The 21,489-nt window shown below is 42.6% G+C and overlaps 1 protein-coding gene across 3 annotated transcripts in view; it reads right to left on the bottom strand.

Moving 5' to 3' along the window:
- The window catches only part of CHD6 (chromodomain helicase DNA binding protein 6), a 219,056-nt gene that overhangs the window by 106,765 nt on the left and 90,802 nt on the right, over window positions 1-21,489 (bottom strand). For all 3 annotated transcript variants that reach the window (XM_075528737.1, XM_075528740.1, XM_075528738.1), the window contains exons 6-10: window positions 8,093-8,155; window positions 7,060-7,118; window positions 6,035-6,152; window positions 1,192-1,278; window positions 906-1,040 (exon numbers count right to left, since the gene is read on the bottom strand). In XM_075528737.1, the coding sequence (XP_075384852.1) occupies window positions 906-1,040; window positions 1,192-1,278; window positions 6,035-6,152; window positions 7,060-7,118; window positions 8,093-8,155 (462 nt within the window). The remainder of the gene's footprint in view (window positions 1-905; window positions 1,041-1,191; window positions 1,279-6,034; window positions 6,153-7,059; window positions 7,119-8,092; window positions 8,156-21,489) is intronic.

Raw genomic sequence — 21,489 nt, 5'->3', positions numbered from 1 at the left:
TCTAATCCCAGTATGAGTGAGAGAGAGGAGGCTGAAGGCTCTGGGAAGGGTTAGAGTCCTGCTTCCCAGTGGGTGGGACTTCCCCCTGGGGGGCTGCTGGAAACATCCTGGGGGCTGTAATAGCAGATATACACACAGTATCCTGGACTATGGGCGAAAGCACAAACGTTTTCAATTGCCAGGGGGGGGTGCAGGGCAATTTTTTTCTAAAAAGGGGGTGGTGGTATGTAGGACACCTAGGTTTGGGAGCCTAAGATTTAAGGTTGTGGAAACTCTACAGAGGAGTTCTACTGTCTTGCAGGGCTGCTGCAGCAGAATTCACTCTTTGGCAATGGGTTTAGTTTGGCTTTGACACCAAGTCTTCCGGTTAGCACTGTGATACTCTATAACCACTACTCAGGATCCCTGAGATATTTTTACAACTTGTTGAGAACAATCCATAATGAGAAAAGCAAATAGACTTAATAAACATATATTGAGAACTTATGTTCTCTCTGTGAGGTATCAGGGATTGGTAAATAAAAGACAGATTTTTCACCTTAAGAATCTTCCAGTTGAGTGAAGGCAAAGGAGGAAAAACAACAAAAAAAGAGATCAAGGATGTAGCAAGAAATAAGACACAATGCACAAGGAAAAACAACACACCAGACATTTCTTCCACCGTCTACCTTAACTATCACCACACCCCAGCCAAGCACCAAGAAATGTCACGTTCTTCCAAATAGGGCCCAAGCCTCAGGCCGAGCGGGTGTTAGGGTTTGGCTGGGGGAAGCAAACACTGAAACTACAGGGTTGGCTAGAGGGGAGATACTACAGAAAACTCTTAAGGGCAGAGGCAAGTGGCTGTCTTGATGACCAAGTTCATGACATCACACGTTACAAAACCGGGGGAAGAGATAGGCTACCGAGTGCTTCATTTCGGGGAGAACTTGCAGAGACTCGAACTCTTTCACTTTGGCGGGGTCCACATCCTCCTCCAGCTCCCACGTGCTTTCTTCGTAGGGCAGGGAGCACCACTTCACCAGGTAATGTGTCACCTCCTGGGGGAACACAGGGGAGAAGCTGTTCTTTCTACTGGTTTATGTGGGCTGGTCTCCTCTGGATGGCCTTGGAAAAACCAGTGTACAACAGTATAGGCCATGAGTAATGCCCCACGCATACCCCCAGGCAGCGGGCAGAAAGAACACCTACCTCGCCTGTGTCTGCATCCTTGGTGTGGGCCACCTCCAATATGCGGTCGACTTCCACGTAGTCAGGGTTGAATAAGTCTTCATCAGGCTGATGCAAACAAAGGGCAACAGTTACAAGTGCCCCCACCCCCCGCCATCCTTCCCCATCCCCACGCGACACTCCAGCCTTTCGGGTTAATGCTTACATGGTCCCTATTACCAAAGTTCCCCAGCTTGCCGAAACCCAGAGAGTAAGGGTTCACATACCCCTACACGTAAGAACCCAAGGTGATTTTTATTAATCCCCACCCGGGAGTCTTGGGGGATCTGGTCAAAATGTATGTTCGGATCCAGTACATAGGGGTGGGGTGGGAGGGTAACAAATTCTCAACATGGTGTTAAACCAGAATGAACCACTTCTAAGCCTGGCATCACAGACATTTCCTCACCATCCCCAAATCCTCCTCTCAGCAACTAACGTCAAAGGAGCCAGCCGAGCTTTCACCTAGAGAGCACAGTCGCGGGAAGGCCTTCCCTTAGTCACTGTGGCGACATGCAAAACTCTGGACAGGGAGGGCACTTTTCCTTTTGCTCTGATCCAAAACCAGCCCTTGGGAACACAGAACTATAGTTCTTGTAACAAAAACAATAGCAGCTGAGGTAACATTGGGAGGATGACCGAGGGGGCCTTCTGAGGCGCTGATAATGCTCCATTTCCTTGCTCACCCAGGAGACCATTACACAGATGTGTAGACTTGAGATGTACACTCTTGCGTTATCATTCTGCACAAGATGCTTCAATGAGTTTACTTAAAGGAAGGGTCAGTAACTCTCCGGAATCTGTAGTGTGTCCAGAATTATGTTACATGCTTAGAGGTACATCTCCAAACAACCTTACAGGGCAGGTGCTGTAAGTACTTCACAGGCGAGACTGAGGCAGGTGACCCAGGTCCCACACAGAGCTGTGTGAGCTCGGAGCTGGAGCACACACCCAGGTCTGTCTGAATCTTCTCCCAGACCCACTGAGCTCCCCTTACTGCTTCTAAGGCGGCAAAGTACTTAAAGGTGATCTAGTTTAACCTTCGAATCAATACTGTATTAGCACATCCCTGGCAAATCCCCCCTTAGGCTCAATTATTCCTGCCGAGAAACTGACTGCTCTCTAAAGCCTGGTCCCCTGCTGCTCCCTCTCCTGGTTAGTGGCACTTTTGTGATCCTGATTAGTGTTGTGACCATGATTAAATTCTAGCTGAATTTCCTTCCTTATTATGGAGACTCACTACTGGTGAGTGAGACGGTGCACTGCCCCATCTGGGGCAGCGGTAAGCAAGCGGATTTTCAATCAGCCTGTGTTTCTTTATAGATCTGAAGACAGCATCCCTCTTTCTCAAGGACAAAGAGCCCCCGTCTGTTGGTCGTAAGGCAGGTGTCCAGCCCACTCTTGATTCAGATGGGTAGCATTAATGCAACGGTGACTCTGAGTCAAGCCATGCCAGCCGGTTCCTTCAACACTGCATTATCCGATCCTATAGGTATCCTGTGAGATAGAACGACTCTGAGTCCAACTTTATAGAAGAGGAAACCCAGTCTGAAGGAGCTCCTTCACGGAATCCAAGGCCATGCACAGCCAGCCAGGAGTGGGAGAGCTGGAACCTGTGCCTTGCGTACCTTAACTCCAGAGCCCCAGCTCTCGGCTCCACGCAGGCAGCTTTCCACTTTTGCCCTCAATCACTAAGCTGTGTCTGCTTCCTCTGCCACCACTACAGACTTCCTGCAGCTCATGGCTGCGAGTAGTTGCAAGTCCTTCAAAGAACCCTGGTGCCTGAATGAACATGACACTCTGGGCTGAGAAGAGCAATGCAGAACAGGACTGTTCTTCTGGAATGGTCCAGGCGTAATTTGATGTGTTTAAGCAGTCAAATCTCATGCTTGGCACACTTGGTAATAAGTGGCCATATTATTTCCCCTAGAATTGGTGCCCAGGCACTTTTCTCCACTCCATAGTCAGAGCACACTTTTAAAATATAAATGTAGGGCATTATGTTTACATATTCTGTTCGCGGCCATTCTACTTCACTCATTGTAGCCTGTCCAGGAAATCGGAACCTTGGTTATGCCACTAACTGGGCCAGGGTTTCGTTGAATCAGGAGGTCTCTGGGTTCTCGGAAGAGTTCAGAGTCAGAGGACCTCTAGTTCTGCGGCACCTGAGGCTCTGCTGCCTCTGGAGCCTGAGTCTCCTGCATGTGTACCCTAGCTCTCTTCCAGGGCCTGTGAGAATAGCATTCACCCAGGTTGTTAATAAAGGTGTACACTAGGTCAAACCAAAGACTCCTCTCTACTGTCACCCTTTGCCCTCCCTTCAATTCTGACTCCTAGCAACCCCCAAACAGGGTAGAACTGCCTCTGTGGGCTTCTGGGACTGTAACTGATTTCAGAAGCTGAAAGTCTCATCTTTCTCTCATGGAGCAGCAGGTGATAGTTCAAACTGCTGACCTTGTGGTTTGCAGCCCAACTGGTAATGCACTTCTCTACCAGGGGCTCCCCTCTACTGTTCTGTCTCCTCAATCTCATGCTGTCCTTCGATCTTTTCAAAAGCCTTTCTTCCCACCCCCAAGAGTATGAGCTCTTGTTATATTATTTCTTGACCCCTTAAGACTGTTTCCTCTCCCCATCTCCAACCAAGGAAAATACAACTCTGTTGGGAATAGATCAGAAAATAGACACATGGGGCTTGGTAATCCACTGAACCAGTTTAGACTGACCCCCCTCCTCTAAGAAAACTGTAAGTGCTGAAAGTTCTGAAGGAGGGACTTGAAGTAAGGTAAACCCTCCTGCCTTGCCTGGAAAGTGCCCAACAACTACTGACCACTGCCCTCGTGCCAGCAAGAGGAATGACAGGAAGGCCTACGGCACAGACCTTCACATGGAAGACACAGGCATGTAAACAAGCTGCTACAATGCACACAGTTGCTAACACTGGGATGTGCCTCCAACTGTTGCAAGAACAGGGCTTCACAAACGGCTCTTCCAGGTCTAGCAGTCCTGTCTTCAAACCTATTAGAGGAGCAGGGCCACCCGAACAATCAATCACAGGAGGGCTGGGGCCAGACTACACGGGTAAAGAGGGAGCTCTCCGTGTTTGTTACAGTAAGACTGTACTGGCACACTCCTAAAATATATACACTTGTTCCCACTTTAGGAAAAGCAACCCAAGATGAACAATAATTTATTAAGTGTATACAGCAGTTTACTCTAATTTGATTGGATTCTATGTATTTTCTGGACCTATATTAGTGACATCACATTGTAGGATACTTTTTATTGTTCATCACAAAAGTTTCATGCATAAAAACTTGAAATTGTTTAAAAAGGGAACAAAATACCATGACCCACCAACCATAGAGCGTGACATCAGCATTGTCACATATACTCAAGGCACTGTGTGCACATGAATACTGTGGGCCTTTCTCCTGCATCCCCACCCCGCCCGATGGACTGGTCCCACACTGTCAGAACCTGACATTTTCAACCTGACATGAACCACCATGCTTCTCATGAATCATTCTTCTCTAATGTCACCTGTATGCCAGTCTATGGAAAATACCACAGTACAACAAATGTCTACAGTACAACAAATGTCTACAGTCCAACATGCGGTTTTCCTTTGTTTAAAACCATAATGATCAATGACTCTCTACCACAGCTAGGCCTTTGTGCCCACCCTTGATGACGTTCTTAAACACAGAACTGCTGGGACAAAAGATATGCAAATCCGAGAGAGCTGATGCTTGCTGCCATAATGTCCCTCAGTCAGGCCTCCTTAAGTGGCACCCCCGCCCAGTGTCGGAGCAGTGCTCTCCTCTCAGGGTGCCCACGAGAAACAGGTCATATCTGCTTTCATGGCTTCAAACATCTGATAAGTAGAAAATGGAAGCTTCTCATTCTAATGTGAATTTCTTTGATTAGGGAAATGGTTTACAATCTTATATGTCTAATGATCAATTTTTTTCTTATGAACTGCCTTTCTGTTCATTTGTCCATTTTTTCTATTTGAAGTTTTGCCCTTTTTTTGAGTTAGAAGAGCATTTCTTACCATTAAATCTATTTGGTGTATATATGTGTATTTTCAATTTAAGGAGCTGTTACTGACTCATAACAAGTGCCCCTATGGGATTGTGAGACTGTAAGTCTTTGAAGGAGTAGAAGTCTCATCTCTCCCACCGTATGTGTATTTACATGGCACAGATAGGAAGGCTCTCACTGGGGAAGAAAACCGCATGCCATATAGAGCTATGCATGTTCACTGTTAGTGCTGAAGGAGCTAGAGAGCAAAGGTTTATCATGTATGTCATGCATACACAGAAACACACTAACTTTCCTAAAATTATTTACTTTAATATATGTGGAATTTTCCAATGCATAGAACAAGAGATGTTTAATATTTTAATTCATCAAGCCTTCCTCTTGCTGTAAGTTTATAAAAATATAATTATTTGCTTATGCTTTCTCCCAGCACTTTCATTTTTGTTGTCTTTACATGGAGACTTTAAAGTCACTGAGGATTTGACCTTCTGGTGAGGGAAAGAGTTGAAGAAAATGTGTGTATACTTCTCTTGCTAAGTACTCTGACCAAGATACATGCGCTTAGGAGTTGCCAGCTCATAAGAGTTACTCTTCTCATGCATAAGCAAAGCATTTGTTTTCTTAAGCTTAGATCTGAACCAATTTCATGCTTAGCAATTTGCTTTGAGCAACAGAGAAGGATGGGACTTCAAACCTGAACTCAGAAATTTGAAGCGGAAACCAAGAAATGTATACTGCAAGGAAGGGCAGCAGACAAAGGAGTCAGTAAACATTGCTTCACCTCAGTAAAAATGTGCTTCATCTGGGCTTGCTTGTTCCTAAACCTCTTGATCTTCTGTGCAATGCGTGGATCCTTCTCCAGCTCTTCCATGGTGGCCCATTTACAATGCAAGTAGGAACTATCCAAAGATACATAAATTGTAAAACAAGTACATACTAGCAAAGGACTGAGCCTTCAGTTGCCCAGGAAACAGAATGGCATCTAACACACAAATAGCAGAGTAATTCATTATAAAACTGCTGGGGACTGGTCTGAGAAGGGCTTTGCCCATAAGAGCAAAAGAGAAAACCAAATTAAATCAAATATGGGAATAATTCTAAACAAAATATCCCTTAGTAACTCCTACATAAGTAGGCTCAGAGCCTGGGGGTGGGGTGGGGCTGCAGAATATCATTATCACCTGATTCCAAGTGAACATGCAACAGCAAGGGAGAGCAAAATTGTGTGTGTGTGTGTGTGTGTGTGTTTAGGCACATTCTTAAAACTAATCTCGCTGCTTATTAATGTGACTCCTAGAACATTTTATTTTATTTTTTCCCACTTGGAACTTTTTAAAAAAAATTAAATTATTTTATTGGGGACTCTTACAGCTGTTGTAACATTGTGTCCAGCATATTTGTATATATGTTGCCATCATCATTTCCCATTATATATGGTTATTATTATTTTGTATCTTACACTTGTGTAAGTGTATCTTACACTTGTGTGTTAGAACAATGGCTCTCCACTCCAGACAAATGAGACCTGCCTAAGGGGTTTTAAAAAGACTGGATCCTTGTGGTCTACTCCCAGGATATGAGTCAACTGGTCTTGGGGAACAAGTGCTTCAGAGGTTTTACAGAGTTCTCTATGTGCCCTGTAATCAGTCAGTCAAACATGACTGCTCATGCCAAGGTGAGCTTGAGCCAAGCAGCGTCTGTGGGGCGTGCCTCAGGAGCCATTCTCTGAAAACATGGACACTAACACTGTGATAAGGGAAAGCAAGTTTTATTTATACCAAATCCAGATACAGTAAATAGACTTACAAATTTCTATACTTAACGTAGAATAGCTCCAAGTCCAATGGGGGTTCCCCGGGGTTAACCTGAAACCAACAGCAAACAGAAATTAGCCCAGATCCCTTAAAGATCACCCTCACATGCCCCCTCCTCTCTGCATATCTCACAAACTGAGCCTTCTGCTTGGCTTCAATACAGATTTCTTTAAGATTATTTCCACTTCTTCCTTTTCTTTTTTTTTGCCCCTTCCTGGGAGCTATTTAACCAGGTTTTCCAAGGCACAGGTACAAAATAAAATATGGACTCAGATCTTCCAGGCATCCGTCCCAGGTCTACACTGGGGTAGGGTTTGGATGATGACCCTCAAATGACCCAAGTTCTGAGAGATTAGTCCATTTATCTTTGTTATTCCTTGATTCCTACCTCCCAAAGGCCAATGGTATTCAGTAACACTTCAAAACTTCACTTTAAAAAATACTTGAAGATGAAATTATGCTATCCCTCTCGATATCTAAGGGAACCTGGACCCTACAATACTATGGTCTCAAGATACTCTGACAGTCTAAAGTCAGACAGGTTGGGGGGGGGGGGACGGACAAACATAATCTACAATGTTTTTATTAGGACTCTCCAGGCTCAATGTTTCCCAAGCACTGCCCCCTGGGTGGGGCTGCAAAAACAGATACCTACACCGTATCTAGTATTATGGACTATAGTACCTGTGTTTCATTGGCAAAGGGGCACAGAGCAAAATTGTTTCTGCAAAGGAGGCAGCAGGCCGAGTTAAGTTTGGGAACCGAACATCTTATCTTTTTTCCTTGGCCTATGCTGACATTAATGGGTTGCAACAACTAAGACTATGAAGATTACAATGAGTAAAAGTCAGTTTGATCCATACTTGAAAAGTTAAGAGTCTTATACTGTAAAATTGTGGTTGGGATACAAAATGATACTGATTAGCCAGACACTGTTCTGGCCTACTTCTCACTCCAGCCAGAAATTACCATTCCAGGTTCTCTGGCTGAATACGTCTTCATAGCTGGAAACATAAGCCACTGACCTCTTGTACTGTTTTAGAAGCCAGGATCTTCTCAATGATGTTTGCATCATCCTCCGGAGGCTCCTAGACAGAGAGATTACAAAGAAAGGAAATTACTGGACCCATAGATTCTGGGGGGCAAGGGGTATGGAATTCTATTAGAAACATTAGCTGGATGCTAATTAGTCTGGAAGTTCACCATCTTTGAGCACTAATAGGACCTTTTTACCAACCCACAATAATGAAAAAAATCACAAACAACTTGCATAGCTACACTGCAGAGAGGTAGAGTCTAAACTCCTGGCACAAGCCTGCGCCGTCCCATGAGGTTTTCAGACTCTTGATTTCACATCTGCTTTAGTCACTAAAATCACTCGCTCCTAGGGGGAGCGTCTCTGCCCAAACTGCTAGCTTGGTGCTGCACCTGATTTTTCAGAATCTGTGACAGAAAGCGGTCTGTGGGCCTAACAATAGCACAAGGTTCCGGTTCTGGCCACTATCATCTACTGGCTGAGGAGCAATCAGTGACCACTTCTTCCACTTTCAGATCTATTCACACAGGAGTTGAAAATCTGAGCGACTGGGAGGATAAAATGGCATGTGAAAATTTTTTTTTTTGAACAAGCACTATACAAAAGCAAGACATAATTATTCTCTATTCAAAAGCACCATCTCTACAAATGACTTTCCATCTTAGTGGATGATCCTTTGAATGCAAATTCTAACTGAAAACAAATTAATTCCTTCCTTCCCATTCAGGATAAGTAACAAAATTTCTAGGCTGCTAATACCCATGAAGCTTTCTTCAACTGTGTTCATAATAAAATCTTTATAAATGACAAACTTAGAAAAGATTTACTGAGGTAGAATATGCTTGTGTTTATTAACATTCTTTCACAGAATTTATTCAATTAGTCCTATTTCAGTACTTTTATCTGCACTATCAATGCCCTGGCAGCAGAGTGGTTAGGCGCTTAGCTGTGAAAGGAAAGGTTGGTGGTTTCAGTATACCAGCCACCCCTCGGGGGGCAGATCAGGCCAGTCTGCTTCTGTTAGGATCACAGCCCTAGAAACCTTGTGGAACTATTCTGTCCATACAGTCACCATCAGTGGGAGCTGACTCTATGGCAATACATATATGCACTGTGACTTTTCCAGAACTGGTATTTATTACAATGTGGGATTTCTTCATAATAATATGATGGGGGTGGGGAGGAAATGTTCAACAGAAACAGCACTGACTGCTAAAATCACTATTCCAGGTTCCGGGTCAGAACTTCCCTGAAAGACTGTCTGTAATCTAATTACTGTGGTTCTGTAGGTTCCACTCTCCCCCCAAAGCCACACCAGACGCTTCACTTCTCTAGATTTTAATCTGACCTGGCCAAGAACGAACTGTGGAAACCAACAGGCAGACAGATGTCCTAAAGGTTGCAAATATCTACTATGCTCCCCCAGACACAAGGCGCTGTCCTAAGCGCCAAGCTGAAGTGAATCCACATGACAAGAGTCCCAAGCAGATGAAGCTGCTGTTTTTTTGTTATTTGTTCTGCTGATTCGTAAGCACAAGCAAGGCAAGGAAGGAGAGGTAGTCTATTGTTTACTGTCTGTCTTCTCTCATCACACTGTGAAACCTTATTTGTTTTGTTCACTGATACAGCTAAGTGCCAAGAAAAGACCAGGAACACAGTGGGTGATCAATATTTGTGGAATGCCAAACGACTAAGAGAAGAGAGTTAGAAGAGACTGCAATGAAGAAACAAAGCAAAGGCGTGGCAACAGCTATTATTCTTGATCTGTCACTTATTAAGTCTCCCCTTCTCCGTCCATTTAGATCATATCCGGCTAGGATGGCTGATGGTACAGAGCCAAGCTAGGTTTACTTTCAGGAGGAGCAAGGCCCACTACCACTGACCTCTCCAGTCAACACAGTTCTAAACATGCTCATCTGGCAGTAATGGAAAAGGTGATGGCGTAAGACAAACAAGATTGATGAACCAGCAACCTTCCTACCTCATTCCTGGCTAAATGTCTCCCACACTATTTATTGAGTGTCTTCTATGTCTAGGTACTGGTGTTACAAAAACAAATGAGTTAAGGTCTTCATCAATACACATCTGTCATAATAATATTTCTTTTAAAAATTAAGAGTTTTACTCCCACAAAGATGGCCAAGATCACAGAAAATAACAAGTGCTAGAGGGGAATGTCGAGAAACTATAACACCGCGCCATGCTGACTGAATGTAAAATGCTAAAGCTGTTGTGAAAACGTCTGGCAGTCCACAAAAGTACCTACAGGCAGGGCTGCCACATGACTCAGTAATTCCACTCCTAGGATCTAACAGATGTGACACAAACAGATGTACGCACATTTATGTCCGTCACAGCACTACTCACAATAGTAGACAAAAGGAAACCTCCTAAGTGCCCACATCTAAGCTCGAGGATAAAGAAAAATGAGTTCCTAAAACATCTTGGCACATGGTTGATCTACAGAGCAAAATAAGTCAATCACAGAAAAGCAAATACCGTATGTTCTTTTATGAAATGACATGAACAGGTAAATTCAGCGATGTACTGCAAAACATAGGTTTGAGCAACACAACAACATATATGTCCATGACCTGCCTCTCCCCGCAGGAAGAATTTATTTCAGAGGACAGCACTGAAGCTGCAGCTTAGGGAGAGGGACATGTCTGATCAGAGCACACAGGAGCAAATGAAGGGGGAGGAAGAGAGAGTGGAGCACATCCTGGCCCACCAAGCCTTGAGGACAATATTCCCACTCAGAGCAGCCAATCCAGAGAAGACCATACAGCTGGCCCCACTATGAGACATGGCATCCCTCACTGACCCATACCCCTACAGGGGACAACACTGGAACAGTGTGGGAATTCCGCCTGATCTGATCCCACCACACAGAGGCAAAATAATAACAGCGTGCAATAGAACAGCAAGGGGAATTGAGCAACGAAGTCCCCAGAGAATACCAAAAAAACCACTTTGGGGCCAGGGCTTGGTACCCCATCAGACTCGATCGGAAAACACTGCTAAATGCCAAAAAACAGTCCTTGAACTAACTAGAGGCTTTTCTTTTTTGTTTTGTTGTGGGTTTTTTTTGGTCATTGTTTTTTTGCTGTTGTGATGCTTTGTTTTATTTTGTTGCTTTGTTTTGTTCTGTCTTGTTTTTGTGCATGCTATTATCTCCGCAGGTCTGTCTAAATAAGATAGGCTGGATGAACAATCTGAAGGAGAAAACAACAGGGCCAACGGTTCCGGGGAGGGGGGGACATGGAAGAGGGGGTGGTTGGGGGAAAGGAAGTGATTTTAACAAACCCAGGGACAAGGGAACAACAAGTGATCCAAAATCAGAGGTGAGGAGGATGTAAGAGGCCTGGTGGGGCGTGATCGAGGGTAGTGTAAAGGAGAGAAATTACTGAAACCCAAATGAAGGCCGAGCATGATGGTGGGACAAGAGGAAGTAAAAGGAAAGAACTAGGAGGCAAAGGGCATTTACACGGGTCTAAATAAAGGCATGTACATATGTAAATATATTTATAGGTTTAGTATTAAGGTAAAAAGACGGACATTGGACCTCCACTCAAGTACTCCCTTAATGCAAGAACACTTTGTTCTAAAGCCTGGCATTCCATGATGCTAACTTTCCCGATACGATCTCTGAAGACAAAGTGTGTGCATAAGCAAAAGTGGTAAAGAAAGCTGATGGTGGCCGGCTATCAAAAAATATAGCATGGGGTCTTAAGGGTTGAAGGTAAACAAGCGGCCATCCAGCTCAGAAGCAACAAAGCCCACATGGTAGAAGCACACCAACCTGTGTGATCATGAGGTGCCAAAGGGACCAGGTATAAGGCATCAAAGAATAAAAAATCAAATCATTGTGAATGAGGGGAGCACAGATTGGGGACCCAAGACCATCTGCAGGCAACTGGACATCCTCTTAAAGAAGGGTCACGGGGAGGAGACGAGCCAGTAAGGGTGCAGTGTAGCAACAATAAAACATACAGCTTTCCTTTAGTTCCTAAATACTTCCTCCCACCCCACTATCATGATCCCAGTTCTACCTTACAAATCTGGCTAGATCAGAGGATGTACACTGGTACAGATAGGAACGGGAAACACAGGGAATCCAGAACAGATAATCCCTTCAAGACCAGTGCTGAGAGTAGTGATACCAGGAGGGTAGGGTAGAAAGGAGGAACGGATTACAAGGATATACATATAACCTCCTCCCTGGAGGATGGGCAACAGAAAAGTGGATGAAGGGAGACATTAGACAGTATAAGATATGACAAAATAATAATTTATAAATTATCAAAGGTTAATGAGGGAGGTGGGAGTGGGGAGGGAGGGGAAAAAATGAGAAGCTGATACCAAGGGCTCAAGCAGAAAGCAAATGTTTTGAGAATGCTGATGGCAACAAATGTACAAATGTGCTTGACACAATGGATGTATGCATGGATTGTGATGAGTTTCCAATAAAATGATTAAATTATTTAAAATAACCACTAAAAAAGGGAAACCATTTCATATATATATATATATATATATATATATATATATCTCCATGGTCTCTGGCCCTGTAAAATCTATTATATTAAATTTTTGAGGTATATGCAATGATTTGTAATAACTAATTGGTACTACTTTTTGACATACATTGAAACATTATTACTGTGTTATTATGTCAAAGCCGGTTTTAGTGCATCTGGAAGTGTTTCTTTAATGTTTTTGATGCACAGAGAAGAAATCTAAATATGAAGACAAACATCTGACTGTTTCTAATACAAATTTAACTTACACACACACAGACTTAAGGACAGAACTCATTCCTAACCCAGGGCTACCTGTATATAACACAGTGTCTGTGCAACTTCCAAATTATATACTGCCCACTTCACAGAGCTCATCATAGACATTAAGTAATGCATGACAGTATACAGAAACGAATATTCATCAGTGGTTACCATGGATGAGTAAATGGAAGTGAAGGCTTTCACTCTCTAGACAGCAGATACTTGTTATAATTTTGAAACAGCAGCAAAAAATTTGCCCATGTGTCTGTAAGCATGCTTTATAGGTGTAAATAGCACTCATGCATACACGTGTAAACATAAAGGTGCATGCATGTATAAATGTATATGCACCGAGTGTGTGCACATATATTCAGACATATATAATAACACACATACATGTAGGATACAAACTACAGATACACATGGGAATCGATTTCTGGATTTGAAGGTTTTGGATCATAGTCTCATTGGGCAGCTAAGTCAATTGACATAAAATTATGCTCTACATGCTAGATTGTAAAGTAATGCCTGCGTCTTTACTTTCTGGAATAAAAGAGAAAGAAGGCAAACAAAGACCCAAAGAAGAAACTGGTCTACAAGAAAAGTTATCTATATGAACCACAGCCTCATCTATCCTGAGACCAGAACTCGATGGTACCCAGTTACCACTACTGACTATGCTGATGAAAAATAGATGAGCCCTAGCTCAGAAGCAAAAAAGTCCACATGGAAGTGCGATCACGAGGTGCCAAGGGACCAGGTATAAGGCATCATGCAAAAAAAAGATATGTGTGTGTATGTATGTGCATATATGTGTATATGTATATATGCATATATATACCATATTAAATGAAGGGGGAAGTGCAGAGTGGAGACCCAAGGCCCAAGTGTCGGCCAATGGAGATCCCCTCATAGAGGGGTTTAGGAGAGGAGATGGGTTAATTAGGGTGTGAGGTACTACCGATGAAGAACACAGCTTTCCCCCAGATCCTGGATGCTTCCTCCCCCCAACTACCATGATCCGAATTCTTCCTTGCAGGGCTGGATAGGACAGAGGCTGTACACTGGTACATATGAGGGCTGGAGGTACAGGGGATCCAGGGTGGATGATACCTTCAGGACCAAGGGTGTGAGGGCGAGGCTGGGAGAGTGGAGGGTGAGTAGGTTGGAAAGGGGGAACTGATTACAAGGATCCACATGTGACCTCTTCCCTGGGAGAGGGACAGCAGAGAAGGGGGGAAGGGAGACTCCGGATAGGGCAAGATATGACAAAATAACGATGTATAAATTACCAAGGGCACATGAGGGAGGGGGGAAAGGGGAGGGAGGGGAAAAAAAAAAAGAGGACCTGATGCAAGGGGCTTAAGTGGAGAGCAAATGCCTTGAGAATGATTGGGGCAGGGAATGTATGGATGTGCTTTATACAATTGATGTATGTATATGTATGGATGGTGATAAGAGTTGTATGAGTCCCTAATAAAATGTCAAAAAAGAAAAGAGGAGAAAAAAATGATTAGGGCAAAGACTGTACAAATGTGCTTTATACAATTGATGTATGTATATGTATGAACTGTGATAAGAATTGTATGAGCCTCAATAAATTGTTAATTAAAAAAAAAGAAAGAAAGAAAAATAGATGAGCCCTGGTAGAATGGTTGCAAAATGTGAAATACAACCTCAGGTTTTCTTGAAAAATTTTTTCAAAAATTCCTTTTTCTCTGTGTGCTTCAGTTTTGAATTTTTAGTCATCTATCTTCAACTTCCGTAATATGATCTTAAGCTACACCATCTAACTTTGAAACCCATCCAATGGAATTCGATATATGCAAGTTCTCAGATACGGATTTCTCTGAGATTCAATTGTTTATATTCATTTTAAAAGTTATTTTGATCGTCTTTCCTGTATTATTTTTTAACATATTAGACATGGTTCTTTTCTGCTAACTCCAATAAGTGGATCATTTGGAATCTGCTTCTAGGGTATGTGTTTATTATATTAAAAATATTTTATGTATATTTTTGACTTAGGAAAGGTTTTATTTTTGTTGTTTTTTGTTTTTAATACATCATTTTATTGGGGGGCTCCTACAGTTCTTATAACAATCCATACACCATTTGTATCAAGCACACTTGGACTGCTATTATCTTGATTTTGGTTATATTTTCTTTCTCTTCTTGACTAAATTGCTTCAAATCTTCTCTTCTTACAGAACATGAAGAATAAAGATGGTCTGACAGCAAGCAGCACTGTAATTGCACTCAAAGTATTTCACTAAGGTGGAATCTGAGGAAAGTACTTGGATGAAGAAAAGCACAGAGCTTTTACTCTTAGTACTAAAACAATGGAGCACTTAAAACACTATTAAAAATTTCAAGTAAGAAAAAATCTAAAGCAAAATTTCTATTTATTTTTGGACCCTGGTTAAATTATGGAGGCGAACATTTGGTGCTTAAAAAATGGTGATCCTGAAAAAAACTATAAACCAATTCTTGGTGGAAAGGCAAGTAACAAGTAGGATAGGGGAATTTTGAAAGAACAGGATTTTATCCCCCTAAATAGAGACTGTGCGTAAGCATGATCATGTGTGTATAAACACGCAGTGTATACAGATACACAGATATAAACTAAATCTGCTTGCCAAAGACATTTCCACACGCACCATCTGTTCGTAACTGCTTGGAATGTTCTCAAATTATCCCTCAATGAAGACTATTTTAACTCATCCACTTTTAAGTTAAGAGAATTCTTATAATTTTTTAATTATAAAAAATTTCTTACCAATTATAAAAAATGTTTTCTTTCCCCTTTAGAGAAAATTTATTAAGTTTCCAGCAATCACTCCATTTATTTCTGTTTAGCTAACTAATAAAGGGGTGTGTGTGTGTGTGTGTGTGTGTGTGTGTGTGTGTATGTGTGTCAAGAAAAAATACTGCCTCCTAATCACTAAATATGCACCAAGTGCTATGAAGGTACAAAAGCAATGTCAAGCCTCTCAAAGGGCTCACACACCTAACTGCCTTAACAGGGATGCAGGGTGAATGCTATGAACGTACCTATTGGTCCACAGAGAGTGAAACGGTGAGGACAGGCTAGACTACAGAGACCACTCGCAGGTCCTAAAAAGTGAAGCTCACCGAAGGGAGCAGAAAGAGGGGTCCTGGAATAATGGGCCCAAAGATAAGGAACACACGTTTGGGAATACTAAGTAACCTGTCTTACTAGAGCAGAACTATACACAAAAGCAGAAATACAGGAGGATGGCTAGGTAGGGTAAGGCCATATTTTTTTTAATTGCAAGCAGAAAATTTTGGTCTAATATAGAAGTCAAGTAATATCCGTGGTAAATTTCTTGAGTGATACCCTGAGAAGGAGATCATAGTACCAAGGGGGAAATTTAACCTGGTAATGGATCGAGGAGGACAGAGACTTGTAGCAGGGAATATGAAAAGTACTTAAAGCAGTCATCTGAACACTGGCCTCACCACAGACGCAAGTGATAAAAGCTCAGAGGAAACAAATATAGGAGGCAATCTTAAGGAAAACACAGTATGGGGCTCAAGGGTTGTAGCCAATGGAGAAATGGCGGAGTGAGAACCTCACCCAGCTGAGTGGATTGGACCAATTGATATGGTCAGAACTAGTGCCCTGCACTACAGGCAGTACAAGGTGACATCAATGCCAGTGTTTCATACAGTAGCTTTAGGAAAGGGGTTCTGTCTGTTGGTGCACATGGTAGGTTGAAGTGAGTATGCAGATGAATGCCAGAGGGAAAAAAGACGGGATGAGGGTGGGTGGGTAAAGATGAATTTCTCGATCTTTCTAATCCATAGGTTAATTTATACCAGTTTTACACAGTAGGTTCTAAACAGGTTTGTTCATCATTAAATCAGTATATCATAAACACATCTGTTATGAGATGAACTGCCCCCCCCCAAGAGATATGGTATAAAACATAATCCTTCACTGAGAGGTCGGCAGTTTGAAACCACTAGCAGCTCTAATCTGATACAGCAGCTGACCCCTCATTATGTCAATCCATCTCTTAGACTCTAAAGCAGTGGTTCTCAACCTGTGGGTTGCAACCCCTTTGGGGTTCAGACGATCCTTTTCACAGGGGTTGCCCAATTAGTAAGAGTAGCAAAATTACAGTTATGAAGTAGCAACGAAAATAATTTTATGTTTTGGGAGGGGTTCACCACAACATGAGGAACTGTATGAAAGGGTCACGGCATTAGGAAGGTTGAGAACCACTGCGATACAGTGACTATGAACTGGAATTGGTTCAAGAGCAGTGACTCGGTGGTGGTGGGGACAACTGGCGGTACTGTGAAGGGCTCCAGTCAATTCTTCATTTTCAGAATAAATATAACTAAAAGACATAGTAGAGATTAAGTTCTGAATACTAGATTTGCAGAAGGCTATGGCTTACAGTAAAGGAACCCCTGGTTGCAAAGTGGTTACTTGTTGGAACTGCAAGATCATTAGTTCAAAACCACTATACGCTTGACAGGTGAAAGAGGAAGCTTTTTACTTCCATAAAGAGTTACAGTCCCCTGTACGAGCCCCCAATAAAATGATTAAAAAAAAAAAAAGGGAGTTACAGTCTTGGAAACTCACAGGGACAGTTCTACCTTTTCCTACAGGCTCATTGTGAGTCCGACTTGAGTGGATGGCATTGAATTTGGTTTTTGGTTTGAATTTGATTTACAGTGGAAGCCCCAATTGCATTTTAAGTCTCCACATTGACTCAGCCTCCATGCAGTTCTTGACCTTCGGCCACCCTCCAGGGAAGGCCAGGGAGGAGCAATCTCACCCTGGAGAACTTGCCAGGGCATACCCCTCCCCTTGATGGAAACCGGAGTGCAGAGGCGCCACGGTCATGAGTCATACTTCATCTCGAGTGGTTGGAGGGCCCTGAACCTATCTTACAGGCATTTCTATCTATAGAGTGTACACATTCCCATCACAGTCCTTTCTCAGCTTCTGTAGTCCCAACTGCAACTGTGATGTATTGATTTTGTGGCCTTTTTCTTTGAGTTCCATGTCCTATTTAAGTAGATGTGTGGCTGTGAATCCTTGACACCACGACCGCATGCTGGTCTCTCTCATCAAGTAATTGGCTTTTGTCTTTGTTTTGCATAACACATTGCAGACCAATCCCGAGTTTACTCGTATTTTATGCTCCATCTGTTACTGACGGATCACGAGATAATTCGTGATTTCTACACGTTGTCTTCAGATGCCATCTGCTTGGATATATTTTTAACTACTTCATCTATGTAGGTGTTTACATCAGTAGCCAATGTATCAAACTCAATTGTCTTCATGTTCTTTTTGTTTATTTAGCATTTTAGTGCATTTTGGTTAAATCAAATAGTTACTATTTGAATTGTTTTGCAAGGAGTTATATGCTTATCATGATCACACCTCAGTGAAATGTAAAACATCACCTAAATCGCTCAAGTGGTCTCCCATTACACAAAAGTACATGAAGAAATTCTTAGCCCCAATTCTTCTAATTTTTCAAAGTAATATGGATTATGTTGATTATTTTTATAAGAAAGTGTATAATTTCATGAATGTGTTACAGGGTTCTCTAGAGAGACAAAATCAGATCACTAATAATTTTATATATTTATTTATGCAGATGGATAGATATATAACACAAGAAATAAACAGTTAAATTATAAAGCAGTACAAATGGGTCAGTGCAACTCACTCCCGTGAGACAGTTGTGAGACACTGGCAGTCCTTCAAGTCTTGAGGGCCACCAGGTAGTCCTCTATATAGAAGTTCCAGCTATCCAGGCACAGGCAGCAAACAGCAAGGCAGGCCACCAACAGTCCGCCAGGTCATCAACAGTTAGTCAGGCCACCAACAGTCAGTCCCCAGCTCAAGAGATGTAAATTCCAATTATGTGGCGAAGCAGGTCTTGAAGGAACTTCAAATTATAGCAACACAGTCCACAGGTTAGGCGTCCCACAGGTAGTGTAGCTTGCAAACTGAAGCACAGAACAAGCAAGGCAGCTGCATACTGGTCCGATGATCAAAGAGCGAGAGACAAGAAAGGCGAGACACGCCAAGCCATTTATCTCTCTGCCCTTCAATTAATCCCACGTGTTTATCAGCCAGGCTGGCACAATAAATGAACTACCTCAATGAAGATTATAGTTCATAAAAGTGATAATGTTCCGCATATATCGCAAAATATTGTTTCATAATGTGAGTTTTATATTCAAAAACTGAATGTTACAAATAAATATGATAAAAAGTTGATGAGATATAAACCCATCTATGGTTTAATGCAAAAAAAGCCAACAGCTGAAAAAACACCTGGTCACTTGGGTAAATTGGTAAAAAAATATTTGGTCTTTAATGTGTTAAGACACAATAAATGGGTCTCCATATATTTGAATTTAGGATCTCTTACGAAAACAGATGATGAAAGGTACCACAACAAAGGTTTCATCTAAGACAGTGGTTCTCAACCTTCCTGAAGCTGCAACCCTTTAATACAGTTCCTCGTGTTGTGGTGACCCCCCAACCACAAAATTATTTTCGTTGCTACTTCATTACTGTAATTTTGCTACTGTTATGAATCATAATGCAAATATCTGATACACAGGATGTATTTTCATTGTTAGATTGAACAAAATTAAACACAGTTAAAGCACAGTGATTAATCACAAAACAATATATAATGATAAATTGTGAAATATTTATATGTTTTCCGATGGTCTTAGGTCACCCCTGTGAAAGGGTTCTTCAACTCCCAAAGGGGTCGTGACTCAACAGGTTGAGAACTGCTGATCTAAGTGGTTCCTTTATTATAATTCTGTGAATTTTACTTTAAAGAAACTCTGTTGTGCTTAAGAGACACATATCGAGGTGAGGGCGGAGGGGACAAACACATCTACCACAAAGCAGCGTACAGAGCAGAAAAAGGAAAGGAAATAATAAGTAGGCCATGTGCACAGAGACACAGGGGTTGAAGCCTTGATCAAATTAAAAGTCTTTTTGTTCCATATAAGCCGCCCAAACTGCAGAAGACATGACTGGGACAGCCTTGGAAAAGGCTACAAGCTGAGACGACACAAGGCAGCACAGTGGAAGTTCATCAGTTGGAGCATCATTATCAGTTGGAGAAGAACGTGGAAGCAAATAGTTAGGATGCAGACTTATTCTCACACCTTGAATCCCAAACCTAAGTTGGGGTCCTAATGACCATCTGGAATTCTCTAAGTGGGGCTGCACACACAGGCCAGTTTTGATTTAGAATAAATCATGTGTCATGATGTTTTTAGCCACTCACCATTAGGAAATCAAATCTGAGGCTGCAATTTGGGGCTGGGACAGGGGCTAGCAGTCAGACTCAGCCTGAGCACGCTGCACAGCCAGCACACAGGCATGCAGAGACGTGGCACTGGGGCCTTTGTAGTGACCACTCCACAGCACTCTCAGTGCCATGCTCACGCAAGCTGTAAGGCAGGCCCAGCCCAGCCAAAGGGCTGCAGGAGAAGGACACCTGAAAGGTCTCTTCTTCACCTGCTTTTCTGTGCCATGGGATTGCCTTGGCACAAGATCCGGGGTTCTCAAGCTTCATTCCACCCTCATCCGGAAACCCCTAATGTAAGACAGATACACAAGGTGAAGCCATGGCGTCCTGCAGCTGCTAGGGCTCCCCAGAGCACCCGTTTGAAAACTGCTCAGTCAGCTGCTCTTGCAGCCCCTTCACACACTGCCTGCTGGTCTTGCAAGTGGGGCCAGGCTTTTGGCTTGGAGGCCATACTCATGGTTGCCTCTCTGAACATCTAGGACAAACCCCCATGTCATGCCTTCTCCTCTCTTCAATTTAGGCATAAATCTGGAGGTATAAATAATGAAACTTCTCTTTATTGTACTCTTAGGAGTGGGACAAAGCTTCTTAAAGATTCCTATCATTTCCTAAATGATTTTGTGTCAAATCAGGTAATGCTGCCCTTCAGGTATCGAGGGACAAGTCATGACAACAACTGAGATATGGTTTAGGATAAATGACTATTAGGAGAAAATAAAATCCCTTATAGTGTTCTAAGTACCAAACCAACCATAAAGTCCCCAAGGGGGTGGTAAGACCCATTATACAGCAACAAAATCCTATCACCTCATGGCAGTTTTGCCATGGCTATTTCTGACTGCTTGCCAGAGAAATAATGAGATGACGACATATCGTATTAATATTCCTATGAAGTGTTACCTTCATTGGTGGGCTAACGCTGAATGGAGAGCCATGAAATAAACTCCCATGTGCTAGTCCTTGGTTACAGGCAACTTGACCACATCTAGAATCGTTCTGTTACTTAGTTCCTGGTGGTTAAAATGTGAACAATAAAGCCTACTCCTACAGCTTGCCTTGCAAAGCACAGAGAAAGGACACACGAAATCATTAAGTTGGAGGAAAGGTGGTTTAAGAAGATAAAAGATCACTGACTACAGTTACGACACTCGTGTCCAGGAGGCTGGACAGGTACTCCTATCTCCGCCCCTCACAAAGCCCCAATTCTGCTAAGTCAGCTGTGGTGTCTGTGGAAGCAGACAGCCCGGGCCCCAGAATGTGCTGCC

This window comes from Tenrec ecaudatus, chromosome 12 (genome assembly GCF_050624435.1).
Source record: "Tenrec ecaudatus isolate mTenEca1 chromosome 12, mTenEca1.hap1, whole genome shotgun sequence".
Lineage (NCBI taxonomy): Eukaryota > Metazoa > Chordata > Mammalia > Afrosoricida > Tenrecidae > Tenrec > Tenrec ecaudatus.
This window is presented reverse-complemented; position numbering and strand designations above follow the sequence as displayed.